Source organism: Sturnira hondurensis, unplaced genomic scaffold (genome assembly GCF_014824575.4).
Source record: "Sturnira hondurensis isolate 20B ecotype Veracruz unplaced genomic scaffold, ASM1482457v3 Scaffold0006413, whole genome shotgun sequence".
Taxonomy (NCBI): Eukaryota; Metazoa; Chordata; class Mammalia; order Chiroptera; family Phyllostomidae; genus Sturnira; species Sturnira hondurensis.
The window spans coordinates 22,170,515-22,189,367 of record NW_028079044.1 but is presented as its reverse complement, the minus strand read 5'-3'; the positions used below and the strand labels follow the sequence as shown (position 1 = coordinate 22,189,367).

At 37.3% G+C, this 18,853-nt stretch overlaps 1 protein-coding gene across 1 annotated transcript in view; it reads left to right on the top strand.

Moving 5' to 3' along the window:
- KATNAL1 (katanin catalytic subunit A1 like 1) overlaps nucleotides 1-18,573 on the top strand; it is a 135,133-nt gene extending 116,560 nt beyond the window's left edge. The window contains exons 9-11 of the mRNA XM_037048221.1: nucleotides 7,235-7,369; nucleotides 16,230-16,356; nucleotides 17,844-18,573. Of these exons, the coding sequence (XP_036904116.1) occupies nucleotides 7,235-7,369; nucleotides 16,230-16,356; nucleotides 17,844-18,042 (461 nt within the window). The 3' untranslated portion in view covers nucleotides 18,043-18,573. The remainder of the gene's footprint in view (nucleotides 1-7,234; nucleotides 7,370-16,229; nucleotides 16,357-17,843) is intronic.
- The last annotated feature ends 280 nt before the right edge of the window (nucleotides 18,574-18,853 follow it).

Here is an 18,853-nt window from a genome sequence, read left to right as displayed (position 1 = left end):
TACAACAGGAAGGCTCACATAACCTACACAAGGGGCATTACTAGAGCACCCAGCTGAGGTGATTAGGGAGACTGCACCACTGAGACCTACAGGATACCTACTGCATATGACCATCTTACAAAGACTTGGAGACATAGCAGATCTAGCCAATACCCAGAAACAAATACAGAGAGGCAGCCAAAATGGGGAGACAGAGAAACATGCCCCAAATGAAAGAACAGGAGAAATTCTTAGAAAAAGTACCAAATGAAATGGAGGCTGGCAACTGCTAGATATGGAGTTCAAAATTATGATTATAAGGATGCTCAGGAACTTAGGGCTCCAAAGAGATAGCAGGTATTAAAAAGTATATAGAAACCATTAAAAAGAACCAGTCAGCAATGAAGAATATACCAGAAGGAATCAACAATGGAATAGGTGAATCAGAGGATCAAGTCAGCAATTGCAAAGACAAGATGAACCCAAAGAGGCCCATCTGAAAACACATCCTAATTAAAATGGTACAGGTTAGAGTCAAAGTATCTTAAAAGCAGCAAGAGAAATACAGTTAGTTACTTACAAGGGAGATCCCATAAGACTATTAAGTAATTTCTCAATAGAAACATCTCAGACCAGAATGAATTTCACAAAGTATTCAAAGTGTTGAAAAGCAAGTATCTTACAACCAAGATGACTCTACTCAACAAAGCTATCATTTAAAATTGAAGGAGAAACAAAGAGCTCCCAGACAAGAAAAAGTTAAAGGCATTCATTACCACTAAACTAGAGTTACAAGAAATGTTAAAGGGACTAATTTAAGAAGAAGAAATGTTAAAAAGAGGAACATAAATATGTATAGTAAAATGGCAATAAATATGTATCTGTCAATAATCACTTTCAATATAAATGGATTCAATGCTCCAGTCAACAAAACATATATGTTGTCTATAAGAAACCCATCTCAGAACAAAAGACAGCTATTGACTAAAAGTAAAAGATGGAAAAACATATTTCATGTAAATGGAAATGAAGAAAATCTAGGGTAGCAGTACTTATAGCAGTCAAAATAGACTTTAAAACAAAGGCTGTAATAAGCTACAAAGAAGGACATCACATAATGATAAAGGGATCTAGGGAACAAGAGATAACCCTTGTAAACACTGTGTACCCAGCACAGGAACACCTGAGTATATAAAGGGAATTCAGGTGGACCTAAATGAAGAGATCATAATGCAGTCATAGTAGGGGATTTTAATCCCCAGTGACATGGATAGATCTTTCAGACAGAAAATCTGCAGCCTTATATGACATACTAAACCAGACTGATAGAATTGTTTTCAGGGAATTTAACCTCAAAGCAGCAGAACATATATTCTTTTCAAGTGCACATGGAACATTTTCTAGGACAGACCACATGTTAGGACAGAAAATAAATTTAGAAAGGTTGAAATCTTAACAGTCTTTTTCTCTGACCACAGTGGTATGAAACTAGGTATCAGTTATGAAAAAGTAACTGACAAACACAAACACATGAAGGTTAAATAATATATTCCTAAACAATGAATGGATTAACAATGAAATCCAGGAAGAAATCAAAAGATACCTTGAGACAAATGGAAATGAGAACACAGTAACCTCAAATCTATGGGTCATGGTGAAAGCAGGCCTAAAAGAGGGAATTCATTACATTAGAGAGTTACCTCAAGACGCAAGAAAAATCTCGAATAAACCATCTAACTTTACATCTAGGGGAACTAGAAAAAAGACAACAAAGAGCCCAAAGCAAGTAGAAGGAAGGAGATAATAAATATTAGAGCAGAAATAAGTGAAAGAGTTTTAAAAAAAATACAAAAATGGATGAAATCAAAAGATGGTTCTTTGAAAAGATAAACAACATTGATAAACCTTCGAATAGACTTATGAAGAAAAAAGAGAGGACCCAAATAAGAAAAATCAAATGAAAGAGAAGAAGTAGCAACCAACACCTCAGAAATACAAAGGATTATAAGAAAATATTACAAACAACTTATGCTAACTACTTGGACAACCTGGAAGAAATGGTTAAATTCCTAAAAACATAAAATCTTCTAAGACTGAATCAAGAAGAAATAGAAAATCTGAACAGACCAGTTAAAACCAACAAAATCAAAACAGTAATAAAAAGACACCCAACAAACAAAGAGCCTTGGGCCAAATGGCTTCATAAGTGACTTTTACCAAGGATTCAAGGATCTAACACTGGTCTTCAAACTATTAAAAAAAAACTCAAGATGAAGGAAGACTTCTAACCTCATTTCACAAGGTCAGTGTTATCCTAATCTCACAACCAGTTAGACACTACAAAGAAAGAAAACTATAGGCTAATTTCCCTGTGAACAGAAGCAAAATATTAGCAAACTGAATTCAGCAATACATTACAAAGATTATATACCATGATCAAGTGGGATTTATTTTCAGGATGCAAGGTTGGTACAGTATTTGCACACCAATTAACATGATACACCAGCTAAACAAAATGAAGGATAAAAATCATATGCTTGTATCAATAGATACACAAAAACATTTAACAAAACCCAGCACTTATTTATGATAAAACTTTTCAGCAAATACAGGGAACATATAAGGGAATAAAGGAAACATACCTCACCATAAAAAGATCATATATGAAACCAACACCTAACATACTCAGTGGGGGAAAACTAAATGTGTTTCCCTTAAGATATGGAACAAGACAAGGATGTTCACTTTTACCAGTCTTATTCAACATAGTTCTCTAAGTCCTAGCCACAGCATTCAGATAAGAAGAAATAAAAGACATCCAAATTAGATAGGAAGAAGTAAAATTGTCATTACGTGCAGATGACATGACACTACATACAGACAGCCCTAAAGTTTACACCTACAAACTAGTAGAAGTGATAACTGAATTCAGTAGAGTAACAGAATACATTCAGAAACATAATTCAGTAACATAATTCAGAAATTGGTTACATTTTTATATACTGATAATATCAAAAAAAGATAACTAAAAAAACAATCTCACCTGCAATTGTGCCAAAAAATACCTAGGAATAAATTTAACCAAGGAGGTAAAAGACCCATACTCAGAGAATTATAAGACATTCAAGAAAGATATTGAAGAAGATACAAATAAATGGAAGCATATACTGTGCTTGGGTAGGAAGAATTAATATCATTAAAATATCCATACTACCCATAAATAATATATAGATTTAATGCAATTTCTATCAAAGTACTCATGGCATTTTTCACAGAATTAGAACAAATAATCCAAAATTTACATGGAATTACAAAAGACTCTGAATAAGTACAGCAATCTTGAGAAAGAAAAACAGTTGGAGGTATCATGCTACCTGATACCAAACTACTGCAAAGCTGTAGTAACCAAAAGAGTATGCTACTATCATAAAAACAGACACAAAGATCAGTGGAACAAAATAGCCCAGAAAAAAATTTATATTCAATTAATACATGATAAAAGAGGCAAGAACATACAATGAGATAAAGACAGTCTATTCAATAAACGGTGTTGGGAAAATAGGATAAATACATGAAAAAATGAAACTAGACTACCTTCTTACACCATATACAAGAAAAACTCAAAATGGATTAAAGACTTAAATGTAAGATTCAAAATCACAAAACTTGTAGGAGAAAATACAGGCAGTAAATTGGTATTTCTTTTAAAAATACTTTTTGTTTATGTATCTTTTGGGGTAAGGGAAACAACAAAAATAAAATTTTCACACAGCAAAAGAAATCATCAACAAAGTGGAAAGGACCTAATGAATAAGAGGAGATATTCACCAATGATACATCTGATTAGGAGTTAATATACAAAATTTATAAGGAACTCATACAACTCAACACTTAAAAAAAAAAAAACCCAACCCAATTAAAAACTGGATAAAGGACCTGACTAGATTCTTCTCCACAGAGGCCAGCAGGCATATGCAAAGATGCTCAATATTACTAATTGTCAGAGAAACGAGCCCCACACCTGTCAGAATGGCTATCATTAATAAACAACAAGGGTAGAGGAGGATGTGGAGAAATGGAAACCTTCATGCACTGCTGGTGGGAGTGCAGATTGGTGCAGCCACTATGGAGAAGAGTATGGAATCTCTTCCAAAAATTAAAAATGGAACTGCCTTAGGACTCAGCAGTTCCACTTCTGGATATATTCACAGAAACCCCAAACAGTAATTCAGAAAAATATATGCACCCTTATATTCATTGCAGCATTGTTTACAATGGCCAAGATATGGAAGCAACCTAAGTGCTTCTCAGTAGATGGTGGATAAAAAAGTGGTGGTACACCTTTAACTGGAACCCAATTAACAAAAGAAAAAAGCAAGCAAAGTATAACCAGAGACATTGAAATTAAGAACAATCTGACAGTAAACAGAGGGGCAGGGGAAGGGAATAATGGGGGGAAGCATTTTCAGGAACAACTATAAAGGACACATGGACAAAACCAAGGGGAGAATGGAAGGAAGGGAAAGAGGTGGGTTTGGCTAGAGTGGGGAGAAAATGCAGCTAACTATAATTGAACAATGATAAAATAATTTAAAAATAATAAAATTATAGTAACTAAAAATGGTGGTACATATAGACAATGAATATTACTCATTCATAAAAAAGAATGAAATTTTACCCTTGTGACAATATGGATGGACTAGAGAGTATCATGCTAAGTGAAGTAAGTCAGAGAAAGACAAATTTCATATTATTTATATGTAGAAGTTAAAGAGCAAAATAAACAAACAAAATAGAAACAAACTGGATCAAAACATTCTCCATATCCATGATTCTGTATCTATTCTTGTTTGCTCAGTTTGTTATATAGATTCAGTTGTTGATAGGTAAGTATTTATTGCTATTTTATTGTTCATAGTTTTGGTCTTTCTCTTAAATAAGTCTCTTTAACATATCATATAATAATGGTTTGATAATGATGAACTCCTTTAGTTTCCTCTTGTCTGGAAGCTCTTTATCTGCCCTTCAATTCTAAATAATGGTTTTGCTGGGTAGAGCAGTCTTGTCTGTAGGTTCCTGCTTTTCATGACTGAATATTTCTTGCCAATCCCTTCTAGTCTGCAAAGTTTCTTTTGAGAAGTCAGCCGACAGCATTAGGACATTCCACTTCAGGTAACTTTCTGATTTTCTCTTGTGCTTCTAAGATTTTCTCTGTATCTTTAACCTTTGGCATTTTAATTAGGATACGTGTTGGTGTAGGCCTCTCTTCCGCTATCTTGTTTGGGACTCTGTGCTTCCTGGATATGCTTGTCTATTTCCCTCGGCAACTTAGAGAAGGTTTCTTTCATTATTTTTTTCAAATAGATTTCTGATTTCTTGCTCTTTCTATTCTTCTGGTACCCCTATTATGTGAATGTTGTTGAATTGCTTGAATTTGTCCGAGAGGCTGCTTATACTATCCATGTTTTTTAGGGAATCTTTTTTTTTCTTGGTATTCTGACTGGTTGTTTTTTGCTTCCTTATGTTCCAAATGATTGATTTGATTCTTAGCTTCATCTGCTCTACTCTTGTTTCCCTATAAATTGTTCTTTATTTCAATTAGTGTATCCTTCGTTTCTGACTGGATATTTTTATGCTGTTTCCCACAAAGGTCCATGAGCATCCTAATAACCAGTGTTTTGAACTCTACATCTGATAAATTGCTTATCTCCATTTTGTTTAGCTCTTTTTCTGGAGTTTTGATCTGTTCTTTCATTTGGGCTGTGTTTTTTGTCTCCTCATGTTGGCAGCTTCTCGAGGATTTCTTTCTTTCTTTTTTTTTTAACGTATTAGGTAGAGCTGTTTTTACTCTTTCTCTTGGTAGTACGGCCCAATGTTGTAGGTGCCCGGTAGGATCCAATGGCACAACTTTCCCCATCACCCAAGCTGGGTACTCAGGATGTGTCCTTCATGTAGGCTGAGTACATCATCCTCTTGTAGTTGAGCCTTGACTGCTGTTGGCAGGTAACTGGGAGTTTACCCAGGCCAGTTGGCTGCGAAGACTGGCTGTGACCACTGACCACCGACTTCTGCCCTCTGTGGAGGGTCAGTTGTGTGGAGGCAGGGTGGTGGTGCTCCAGTGTGGTCTATAGATGTCCACTGGGTGGACAGGCTCTGGGGTTTCCCAGGTGATACAAGCTAAGGTCAGCTCCTACCTGTGTTTTGCCTGGGGCTACCCTGTATGATCTATAAAGCAATCTGATATGGCTGCTACTTGTTCTGGACTTGGGGATTGCTAGGTGAAGACAAGCAGGTTGGATGCTGCTGGTGCTGGGCCTGGGGCAATTTAAAAAAAAATAAAAACAAACTAATAGATACAAGCTCATAGATGATTGCAGATGGCAGGGAGTTTGGGACAGGGGCTGGATAAAAAAGTGAAGAGCTTAAGAACTACATATTGGTACTCACAAAATAGTCTAGGATATGTAAAGTATAGGACAAGAAATATAGTCATTAATACTGTAATAACTATGTATAGTACCAGGTTGGTACCTGAAATATTTGAGATTACTTTATAAAGTATATGATTGCCTAACCACTATGCTGCACACCTGAAACCAAGGCAGAATAATATTGAATGTAAACTGTAATTGGAAAATAAAAAAATTATTTTAAAGAAAATTAAAGTGTTTGAGGAACTCATGATTTTAGTGGAACTCACAAAAAAATAAAGGAATAAAACAGCAGTCTTTTATGCCTCTTCTTTCCTGAGAAATATACATTCATTTTCTTACAAAAAATGGTTTATTGGATTACAGTTATATAATAGATTATGTGAATTCTTCTATCTCCTTTTTCTAAAAATTCTCACCCAAGGATATTTTTTAATTGCTTGTTTTTAGAGGGGCGGGGAGGTAGGGAGGGGGAGCGAGAGTATGAGAGAGAGAAACATCAATGTGAGAGAGAAACTAATTTGTTGTTTTACATACATACCCCAACCTGGGATCAAGCCTGCAGCCTACATATGTGCCCTGACTAGGAATTGAATCTGCAACCTTTTGGTGTATTGGGTGATGGGCCAACTGAATGAGCCACCCAGCCAGGGCCTCTGCCTCCTTTTTTAATAGCTATCTGTTCCTGTGCCTGGTTCTGCCACCATCTGGAGTTCAGAAGGACTGCGTTATTTATATCACTAAGCTTGTCACTAAGTATGTGATTGATGCTTAGTAATGTTAGTTGAGTGAAATAATGGACTTCTGCCTCTTACTGTGTTTAGGAGTTGGAGGAGCTTTAGAGAATGATGATCCTTCCAAAATGGTTATGGTATTGGCAGCTACTAATTTCCCGTGGGATATTGACGAAGCTCTGCGAAGGAGATTAGAAAAAAGGATTTATATACCTCTCCCAACAGGTATGATGCAGTCCCTTTACAATATTTTTATTATTATTATTATTATTTTTTGCTTCTTGTTACCCCTTTTTCCCCCTCTTAATCACTTATTCCATTGACATTCTGGTTAAAGAAGTTTACAGCTTCACAAAAACAGAAACCAGGGTACTCTAAATTATTTTCATTCAGAGCCATGTTCATGTTAATAAATTAGGTAGGACATCTAAGTTTTTTAATTTTAATCTTGAGTCTTTATTAAACCCTAAGTGTTTAAAAATAAAGTTTTCTTGAGATTGTTTTCAAAATATGCTGCTTTGAAAAATATTTTATCTTAATGATGAATATAGAAATTTTCATAAGTGAAGTTTTCTTTTTATATTGTGATATACAGGGAAATGTATAAATCTTTAGTGTATAATTTAGTGTATAATTTGATGAGTTTTAACAAATGAATACTTCTGTTTAATTATTATGCTGCTCAAGATGTAGGACATTTTTGTTACCTCAGAGAGTTTCTGTGCCTCCTACCAATTACTATAAACCCTCCTTTACTTTCCTGATTTTTATCACCATGGGTTCATTTTACCTATTACTAAACTCCATATAAATGGAATCTGACATATGTACTTGTCTGTTTGGTTACTTTCACTCAACATAATGTTTTTTTTAGATTTACCCACGTGGTTACATGTATCAGCAGTTTATCCATAATATCATATTACATTTTGTTTATTCTCTTTTTGGTGGACATTTGCATTTTTTCTAGGTTCTGGCTATTATGAATGAAGCTATATTCTGTATAAATCTTTTTATTTATGAATGTTTTCAGTTCTTTTGGGGAATGTAGATAAGAATAGGATAGGTGGATCATGGTGTAAGTATATGTTTAACTTTATAACACCCAACCTGTTTTCCTAAGTGTTTGTGTCATTTCATACTTTCCTCATTAATAAATAAGATTGAAGTACTTGCACATCCTTGTTAGCATTTGGTATAACTGGTATTTTAATGCTAGTTGTTTTAGTTAAGTGTGAAATGCCATCTTACTATGGTTTTTTAGTGTGCATTTCTGTGGTGACTAATGATGGAGAGCACTTTTCCATGTGCCTTTTGGTCATTGGCATATCTTTTGCACAGTGTCTTTTCAAGTCTTTTGTTCAGGTTTTAATTGGTGTATTTGTTGTTTTATTAATGCTGTGTAGTTCTTTATCATATACATGGATTGTTAATAGTTTTCTTCCAGTTTGTGGCTTCCCTTCAGTTTTCTCATGGTGTCTTTTGATAAGCAGGAGTTCTAATTTTGATGTAGCCCTCTTGTCAAGTTTTTATTTATGGCTAGTGCTTTTAGTGTCTTAAGAAGTCATTGCTTACCCTTGGAGGGCACAGGTTTTCTCCTTCATGATGTTTGGGGTTGAATGGGAAGGTTCTGTGGCAGAGGGTGACCCCACATTCCTGGTGATTGAGGCCCGGGCCTCAACTGAGGCACCTTTATGTTACCTGTGGCCATTCAATGTGGCTTCAAGATAGTCAGATTTCTCACATGGTAGCTCAGGACTCCAGGTGTGATTGTTTCCCTGGAAAAGGAGAAAGATGCATTATTATTACCTAGCCTTCCTCTAGGCTGAAGCATTTACAAGCCCAGCCATGTTTAGGAGGATAGGAATTGGATTGCCTTTGAATGGGAGAGTGGCAAGGCCCCCTTGTAGGAGCATGTGTGGGATAAGAGAGACTCCAGTAGTCATCTTGGTAAATTCAATCTTCCATGGTCAATGAAAGGCAAGAAGTCAAGTAACCAGATAGGTGGAGTTTGGCGTTACCTTAAGTGTCTTAGTTCTTGTATCTAAATATGGCGGTATCCACCTGGTCAGCCTGATGGACTCCTTTCTCTAGACCCCTTTATTTGATTCTGTTTTGCTTTTAGACTAACCTCCATAATTACCAAGGCATCATCAAGTCTCATATTTCCTGTCACATCAGGTTCAGATTTTTTTCTTTTGTTTTTGTTTTTCCTGCACGTTCACATCTTTGCTCTCCTGCTTGTGTCATTTGCCTTTGGTAGTGTTCTGTTATACTTTTCTACTGACCTTTTTTCACTCTGGTGTATGTGTGCTTCTTTCTACTTCCATTATGTATTATGCTGCCATTCCCTAGATTTTTTTCCTTCCCTTCCATTTGAATTTTATTATTTTTCAAAGTCAACATTAAACTTTTTAAAAAAATATATTTTATTGATTATGCCATTATAGTTGTTCTATTCCCCCCCTTCATTCCCCACCACCTGCACACTCCCTCCCCCACCCTTCTCCCCTCCTTAGTTTATAACCACATGTCTCGAGTTCTTTAGATTCTATATTTTCCCTAGTATTCCTGCCCTCCCCGCTATCTATTTTCTACCTACTGTCTATGCTATTTTCTGTACCTTCTCCCCCCTTCTCCTCCTCCCACTCCCCTGTTGCTAACCCTCCATGTGTTCTTCATTTCTATGGTTCCACTCCTGATCTAGCTGTCCTCTTGGTTTGCTTTTGTTTTAGGTGTGGTTGTTAATAACTGTGAGTTTGCTGTCCTTTCACTGTTCATATTTTTCATCTTCTTTTTCTTATATAAGTCCCTTTAGCATTTCATATAATAAGGGCTTGGTGATGATGAACTCCTTGAACTTGACCTTATCTGAGAAGCACTTTATCTGTCCTTCCATTCTAAATGAAAGTTTTGCTGGATAAAGCAATCTTGGCTGTAGGTCTTTGGATTTCATGACTTGGAATACTTCTTTCCAGCCCCTTCTTGCCTGTAAGGTCTCTTTTGAGAAATCCGCTGACAGTCTGATGGGTACTCCTTTGTAGGTGACTGTCCCCTTATCCCTTGCTGCTTCTAGGATTCTCTCCTTCATTTTAGTCTTGGCTAATGTAATTATGATGTGCCTTGGTGTGTTCCTTCTTGGGTCCAACTTCTTTGGGACTCTCTGAGCTTCCTGGATTTCCTGGAAGTCTATTTCCTTTGCCAGACTGGGGAAGTTCTTCTTTATTATTTGTTCAAATAAGTTTTCCACTCACAGCTGTTTCTTTCCCCCTTCTGGTACCCCTATAATCCGGATGTTGGAACATTTAAAGATGTCCTGGAGGTTCCTAAGCCTCTCCTCATTTTTTTGAATTCTCATTTCTTCATTCCTTTCTGGTTGGATGTTTTTTTCTTCCTTCTGGTCCATTCCATTGATTCGAGTCCCAGTTTCCTTTCCATCGCTATTGGTTTCCTGGACATCTCCCTTCATTTCAGTTAGTTTAGCCTTCATATGTTCCTCTAATTTGTGACTATAATCAACCAGTTCTGTGAGCATCCTGATAAACAGTGTCTTGAATTGTGCTTCTGAGAAGCTGGCAATTTCTCAGTCGCTGAGAGTTATTGGCTCTGGGACTTTGAGTTCTTCTTGCGCCATCTTTTGGGCTGTTCGTGCCTGTTATGTAGCAGGATCGGAGCCCTAGGTGTTCACTAGAGCAGGGCAACTAAGTCGCTGGGTTGTGACGTTGTATGTGGGGGCGGGGTCAATGAGGAGCAATGGCGTCCATCTGCCATCTCCTGCCGCAGCCCCCACAGGTGCGGCAGCTGCCACCGTGACCGGGCCCACACGTTTTGTCCCACTGCACGTGAGCGTGCCACCACCGCCAGCCCTCACCCCCTGGGGCCTGCGCGGTCCATCTCCCTGTGCATGAATGTGCGACCTCGGTCAGTCTGCCCCACACCCTGACCGGGTCCGGGCTACCTGTGCACCTGGGTCTGGGGATCCTTCCCTCCAGACCCAGCTCCACCACTGGTTCTGCCCCTCCTACCTCCCGGTCGAATGGCTAGTAGTTGTCGGACTTCCGTATAATTCAATTTTCTGTTTTGTGGCTGCGTCCTTGTTCTCCAAACCTTCGTTGTATTCAAACTTGGCTGTGGGAGAAGGCACAGTGTCTCCACCTATGCCTCCATCTTGGCAGAAGTCCCAAAGTCAACATTAAACTTTTGATTCCAAGGTCTTCTTTGCCCTGGCCTATCTCCCTGTGTGGACTTTGTGTCCCTGGATGCTTCATTCGTGCTCATTGTCTCCCAGATAGTGCTTCGTAGAAGGGGTCTGGGTTTTCTCAGTCTCCCTGTACTCCTGTTTGTTGACTGATTCATGGTGGTGGTGATAGGACAACAGGCATTTGCTGAGTGTTGACTCTGGGCCAGGATTTCAGTGTATTAGCTCATTTAACTCTCAATAGTCTTATGAGGTAGATTCTGTTCTTACCTTTATTTTACTATGAAGAAACTGAAGCACTGAGAGTTAAACATCCTGCCCAGGGCAGCAGAGCAGGGATGTGAGTACAGTCTGGCCCCAATGCACTGTCATCCACTTCATGAGCTGCCTAGAGTGCGTAAGGAGAATTGTTATCACAGTGTTTGTTTATATCTAGAGTGTGTGTTAACTTGACTGTGTAGCAGTGGCAGATCTTTATACTATGAACACATTAACCCCTCATTATATCCTTTGACAAGACTATTACATATCATTAATTCAGTTTATAAAACTAAAGTTGAAGTATAAAAACTGAGTTGACAAATCCTTAGAATCTTTCAACAAATCACTGATACAACCAGTACTAAAAGTTAATTTTTCCCAAATCATAGTTACTAGGGAAAAGGAGGACATTTCCATCTAGGCTTCAGAACACCAGGCCTTCACTTATGAACAGATGTATGCTCCAAAGTTCATTTAAGTTATCTGTGTAGAACTTTCTTTGGGGGAGAGTACATTACATTAAACTTGATGTTAAAGTTCTCATGGCAGGCTACAATAAAACATTTGCTTTACAAATACAGTGGCTTTTTCACATTGGTACTAAATGAGCAAAGTCATAATCTCTCACTAACTCAACTGCTCCATGTAGGGCACAATGAAATGAGTTCTCAGTTTGAAGCTCCAATGGGGCATTAGGAACACAGCTTTCTTCTGTAGCAGGGGACTCAGGAGCTTCCTCCCCTCCCCTCTTTCCACACCTCTGCTGACCACCTGAGTAGAGGAGTTCTTTGGTTCTATACCTGCCATGCACCATGGTGAGCTGCAAGGAGGGCTCATTGGCAAGGGATGGCCAAGGATGGGGAGCTCCCAAGACCAAGGAACTTTAGAAGTAAAGATTTGTTAGTCACACCTTTTCATTTTGGTAACTTCAGACAATACCTGGTTGTTTCTCTTTCTACTGTGGCTGCTCTTTGCTTTGCTTTGTCTTACTTTATGTGCACACCCACACACATGTGTGTGTGACATATTACTTAGATACAGAAAAATCTCAATTTATACAACATTTGGCAAAGCAAACAACCATATAAGCACCTCCTAGGACAAGAAATGAAGCATTGTCAGACCTCAGAATCTCCCCAGTATGTTCCTTCCCTAGCACAACTCTCTTCCTGCCCCCAAAAGTAATCACCACTATTCTTTTTATGGAAATAATTTATTGTTTTTCCTTATAATTTTGTCACCTAACAATGTATCCCCAAACAAATAGTTTTACCTCCTATGGAACTTTACAAAAATAAAATCACAGTAATTGTGTTTATTTGTATCTTGCTGCTTTTACTCAGTATATTTTTCAGATTCATCCATGTTGTGACATATAGATGCAGATTGTATTTTTCCTGTGTGGTGTTCTATTGCATTAGTAGTCTTCTGAGGCCACCACAATAAAGTACCACAAACTAGGGGGGTTAAACAATGGATGATTGTTTTCTCACAGTTCTTGAGGCTAAAGTCCAAGATCAGGGTGTCAGCAGGATTGATTTCATTCTTGGGCCTCTTTCCTTGGCTTATAGTTGGCTGTTTTTCCTGTTGTCTTCATGTGGTCTTCCCTTTATATGTGTGTGTCCAAATCTTCTCTTATAAAAACACATAGGAGTGGATTATGGCCCACCCATATGACTTCATTTTACTTTTAATTGCCTCTTTAAAGGCAATTATCTCCAAATCATCTCCAAATACAGTCACATTCTGAGGTGCTGGAGGTTAGGACTTCAGTACAGGAATTTGGGGGAGGATACAATTCAGCCCACAACAAGCATTATGTCATTGTACCACAGTTATACATCATATTACTTGATGGGCATTTTGATTGTTTTAAGTTTTATGCTGTTATGAACAATGCAGCTCTGAACATTCTTACACTGCATAGTAGTGCAGATGCCTAAGCTTCTCTGGGCCAGGACGGAACATTCCCTTCTGGGAATGAAACAGCAGGTTGTGTTGCATCACCGGAGCATCAGGAGGTACCCCAGTCTGTCTTCCTGAGTGGTCACTCCAGCCCTCACCCCTGCCAGCACTGTGTAGGAATTCTTGTGGTTTCAGAGTTTGCCAACACCTGGTATTGGCAGACTTTTACATTTATACTAGTGTCTTGGTATAAATTATTGTGGCTTAGTTTATATTTCCTTTATTATTAAAGAATTAAATATCTTTTATTCATTGGCCAGTGGATTTTGTAGTGGATTTTGTGTGTTTTTGCTGTGTTACCATGTCTTTTGATAAATAGGAATGCTTATTTTAATGTGATTAGGTTATCAATGTTTTCCTTTGTAGTCTGTTTTTTTGAATATATATTTTAAGAATCCCTTTCTGAGGTCATTAAGATGTCTTCCTATTTTACCTTCTAAAGTGCTTATAATTTTGCATCTTAATGTTTAGATTAGTAATATATCTGGCACTGATTTTTTAGATACAGGTGAGGTAGGACCAAGCTTCATTTCTGCCTGTGGATAGTCAGTTGTTCTGGCATGGTTTATTGAGAAGACACTCCTTTCCCAACTGGCTGTACCACCCAGTCCTAAACCAGCAGTGCAGAGTAAATATTCTGACATGCTTCCAAGCTCCTATTTTGGGTCACTGATCTGGTTGTCTCTGCAAGAGTATCACACAGATGCAAATTTTACTGTTTTGACAGGGTGGTTTTGCCCACCTTGCTGCTGTTCTTCTAGTTTCTTGGTTGTTCTTGGTTCTTTTCATTCCCATAAATTTTAGTTGGTTCCACAAACAGGCGTATTCAGGTCTTTATTGAAATGCCTTGGCTCTGTAAGATCACTTGAGGGAGAATTGTTAGTGTCATGAAAGACAAAGAATAAACACTGTGGAACTGTTTTAGATTAAAGAAAAGTAAAGATGGTACAACCATTATGGAAAACAGTATGGAATTTTCTCAGAAAACTAAAATTGGACTTGCCTTTTGACCCAACAATTCCACTGCTGGGATTGTATCCTAAGAACCCTAAAACACCAATCCCAAAGAACCTATGCACCCCAATGTTCATAGCAGCACAATTTACAATAGCCAAGAGTTGGAAGCAACCTAGGTGCCCGTCAGTAAATGAATGGATCAAAAAACTATGGTACATATACACAATGGAATTTTATGCTGCAGAAAGAAAGAAGGAGCTCCTACCTTTTGCAACAACATGGATGGAACTGGAAAGCATTATGCTGAGTGAAATAAGCCAGGTGTTGAAGGACAAATACCATATGATCTCACCTCTAACAGGAAGCTAAACAACAAAGCAAACAAGCAAGCAAAATATAACCAAAGACACTGAAATAGAGAACAGGCTGACAGTGACCAGAGGGGAGAGGGGAGGGAATTTCAGGGGAAATAAGGGAAGGATTTAGAGGAACCTATATAAAGGATACATGGACAACAACTGAGAAGGGTGGAAATGGGAGTGAGGGGGGAGGATGGGGGGTGGGATGGGATGGGAGTAATAGAAAACTGTACTTGAAAAATAATTAAATTAAAAAAAAACAAAAAAACCAAAATATAATCAATATACATAAAAAAAAAAGAAAAGAAAAGTAAAGAGATACGACTAAATGCAACAGGTGGTGGGTTTTAAGAAAGTTATAAAGGTCTGGGACAAATGGGGACATTTTAATCTGGATTGTATATTCAATAATACTAATGTACCAGAGTTAAATTTCCTGATGAGTGTGATACTTGCATTTATACTTCTGTTCTTAGTATGCACTGAGTTTAAGATGAAGTGTTGTGATACCTACAGCTAGCTCTTAATTCAAAAAAGGATGGAGAGGAAAGGAAAGAAGGGAGTGGTAATGGCAAAATGGTGACAATTGGTGAATCTAGATGAAAAGTAAATAACTGTTCTTAGAGATTTAAAAATTTTCAAAGTAAACATTGGGGAAATTAGATTCATTTTATAGGTCAGGAAGTGGGAGAGAGCCAGCTCCAGACTAATTATGCATTATTTTAGTGTGCTGTATTAAGCAGATTTGCAACTTAAACTGATGGTAAAAGAGCAAGCATGATTGCTTATCTGAAAAGTTATGTGGTTTGTTTGAGCTTTCTCAATCCACATTTCAGACATACTGGAACAGCAAATGTCTGTGGGCTGGCTCTCCAGGTGAAACAGACATTAATAAGCATTTTGTGCCAATTATAGCTTTCCAGAAAAAGAAAATTGGATTTTTAAAAAATGACTGGTTAGAGTTGTGTAACTCTTTTCCTGTATCATACTAAAGAGGTAAGCAAAGTAATTCAAAGGAGTTAGCAATCTATGCAGTCTACTTTTTTACTAAAAGCATTTCTGGTGCTTGAATACTAATGGTTTTATTTTTATAGAAAGATCTCAGACCTATTGTTCTCATAGCAAGTATCTTCACAATCTTTAAGGAAAACTCTGAGTTTCTTTCTGTGTTTAATGATTTCAAACAAGGCATGTAGGAAATTACATGATTCCAGGAGCCATGCAGTTGGAATGCCAGTGGACCCACAGTTACTGACTTTCTTTCCTCTCCTGAATGTTAATATGTGATTTCTCATCAAAATGGTTTATTAAAAAATGTGTAACCATATCAAAAAAAATCTCACAGCAAAAGGAAGAACCGAGCTTCTAAAGATCAATCTTCGTGAAGTTGAATTGGATCCTGATATTCAGCTGGAAGACATAGCAGAGAAGATCGAGGGCTATTCTGGTGCTGATATAACTAATGTTTGCAGGTATTTTTTTAATGATCTGTGATCTCAGTGGTTAGTTATAGGATTGGCAGGAGGACTGGTCAGAAAGTCCATGTATTAGTTATTGGCCCTTGACATGAAAACAGCCACCCATTTCCTTGCAGTGGTCTCTGGTTTGTCTTATTTTTTCTACAGACCTTCATTGTTCATTGTTAAGATGAATAAGGACATGACAATATGGTCACCTTCTCTATCCTTGTGGTTTTTCAAATCATTGTGTCTAACTTCATAATGACTTTGACAACTTAAGGTTAATTTAGCCCCAAATTGGAGCCTGGCTGCATCAATGTAAAATAGTATCATTTAGGTTTGATTGGCATTATTTTACCATATGCAGATGAACAAAGTTGACCAGTTTAGAGTGAAATTTCCCTTTCAATTTAGTGATATCATAATTTTAGAAAATGTACATCACTCATTGAAGATGCTTTTTTTTCTTTCAGTTCTTCTCTAATGATATTTAAGTTTATATCAGTGGTCTTTCTTTAAAACCACAACTGTGTTTCACACTTTTTTACTGGTATTTTTCCTCTCTGCATTTTAGTGGCATACAGTAAGTTCAAAATAGTTTTTAATGTCACTGTTTAAAATATAAAAAATGTGAAGTTTTGTTTGGCTTGGCATCCTAATAGCTGTTTCATAAGCACTAATTGTCCATTTTTCCAAAACCTTCATAGTGATTTACAAGTGATCAGAATGGACTTAAAAATTGGATCTGGAGAAAAGTCAGATTTTTTTATCCCTTTAGTTGCCAACAAATTCTCCATGAAAGGAATTCTACATCTACTCTATGCAGATAAAAGCATGTTGTGGAGAGAGGTTCCTGGCTTTACCTCCTCTAATTAGACTGCAGCAGACAAACCAGTATAAGATTTGAATTATTTTAACATTTAGCCATATGTTCATTTTCAAGTGTACAATTCAGTATTTCAAAATTCTACTCTACTTTTCTAAACTTCTTGGCTGTCTTTGAGGAATAAATGGGGAAAATAAAATTCAGTATTATTTGAGCCCAACATGGACTTCTGGGTTCATTAACAATGCATTTTACGCCCTGGCTGGTGTAGCTCAGTGGATTGAGCACAGGACTGTGAACCAGAGGATCGCGGTTCGATTCCCAGTCAGGGCACATACCTGGGTTGCAGGCTGGTTCCCTGCAGGACAACTCCCAGCAGGGGATCCACAAAAGGCAACCATACATTGATGTTTCTCTCCCTCTCTCCTTCCCCTCTAAAGATACATAAATAAATAAAATCTTTAAAAAAAATGCATTTTACATTTAAGTTGTTTGCATCCTCTTTTAACCTTTCCTACATTTGTCAGGATGTCTCTGAAATGAGAAAATTTTACACAACATCATAAAAACATATGACATGATCTTTTGAATGTTTTTCCTTAACTTTGTTACAACTGAAAGTGTTTATAGCATTTGCAACAATGAGTATTCACTGACTTTGGTACATTTTTAGGGATGCATCCTTAATGGCAATGAGACGGCGCATCAATGGCTTAAGTCCAGAAGAAATCCGTGCACTTTCAAAGGAAGAGCTTCAGATGCCTGTTACCAAAGGGGACTTTGAGTTGGCTCTTAAGAAAATTGCAAAGTCTGTCTCTGCTGCAGACTTGGAGAAGTATGAGAAATGGATGGTTGAATTTGGATCTGCTTGAATTTTTGTCAGCTCTTTCATTCTGGTATTTTTATTTATAAAATGTGAAGAAATTCATGCATTTAAAAAATAAGTTTGGAAACTTTTAATTGGGGAAATTTTCACCAACTAAAGGCAAACAATCTAAAATTACAGAGTGTAAATGTAGTTGGAAAATAAGAGGAGCTTACGCAGAAAACCTGATGGTCCCTGTCACCCGACTGTATGCATTAATGTTGCAACCCCAAACCAGGATGCCAGGGCAGTGGAGGAAAGGGACCAGTGTGCTATTGTGGAAGGTCGTTTACAAAAGATTTAGAAAGACCTCTCTTTCTCACTTGCATTTGCTATCTTTTACTTTTTGTGCTTTTCTATTCTTTTCTCTAAACATGAGGGCTCTACACGTGTTGACTATTAACATCAAAACTGAGATTGTATCAGATTCATTATTCATTGAGAATGATAGTTGTGGATTAAATACTGAATTTTACTACTTAAACCTCTAGAATTCAGCTCTTTACTGTTAAAGTCTATTATGTGGTTTGAATTATTACCCTTCCTCCCCCCACCATTTCTTCTATTATTAGCCTTTAATCATTTATTGAGCACTGGATGAGAATATCCTCATGCTCTGTTGGTTTGTGAGTCATTTTGCCAGGCCATTTCTCTAGTTGTTAGTATTTTTGCTGGTACTTCTTATATTTCATATTGGAAGGGTGGGAAGAATATTATGGTACAGTGCACTTCTTCATTCTAGACCTCTGAGTTTGTTTTCGCTCTTCTTTAATTGCGGTCAAACAGATAAACCCATTACTTTTTTCAGCTCCAACATT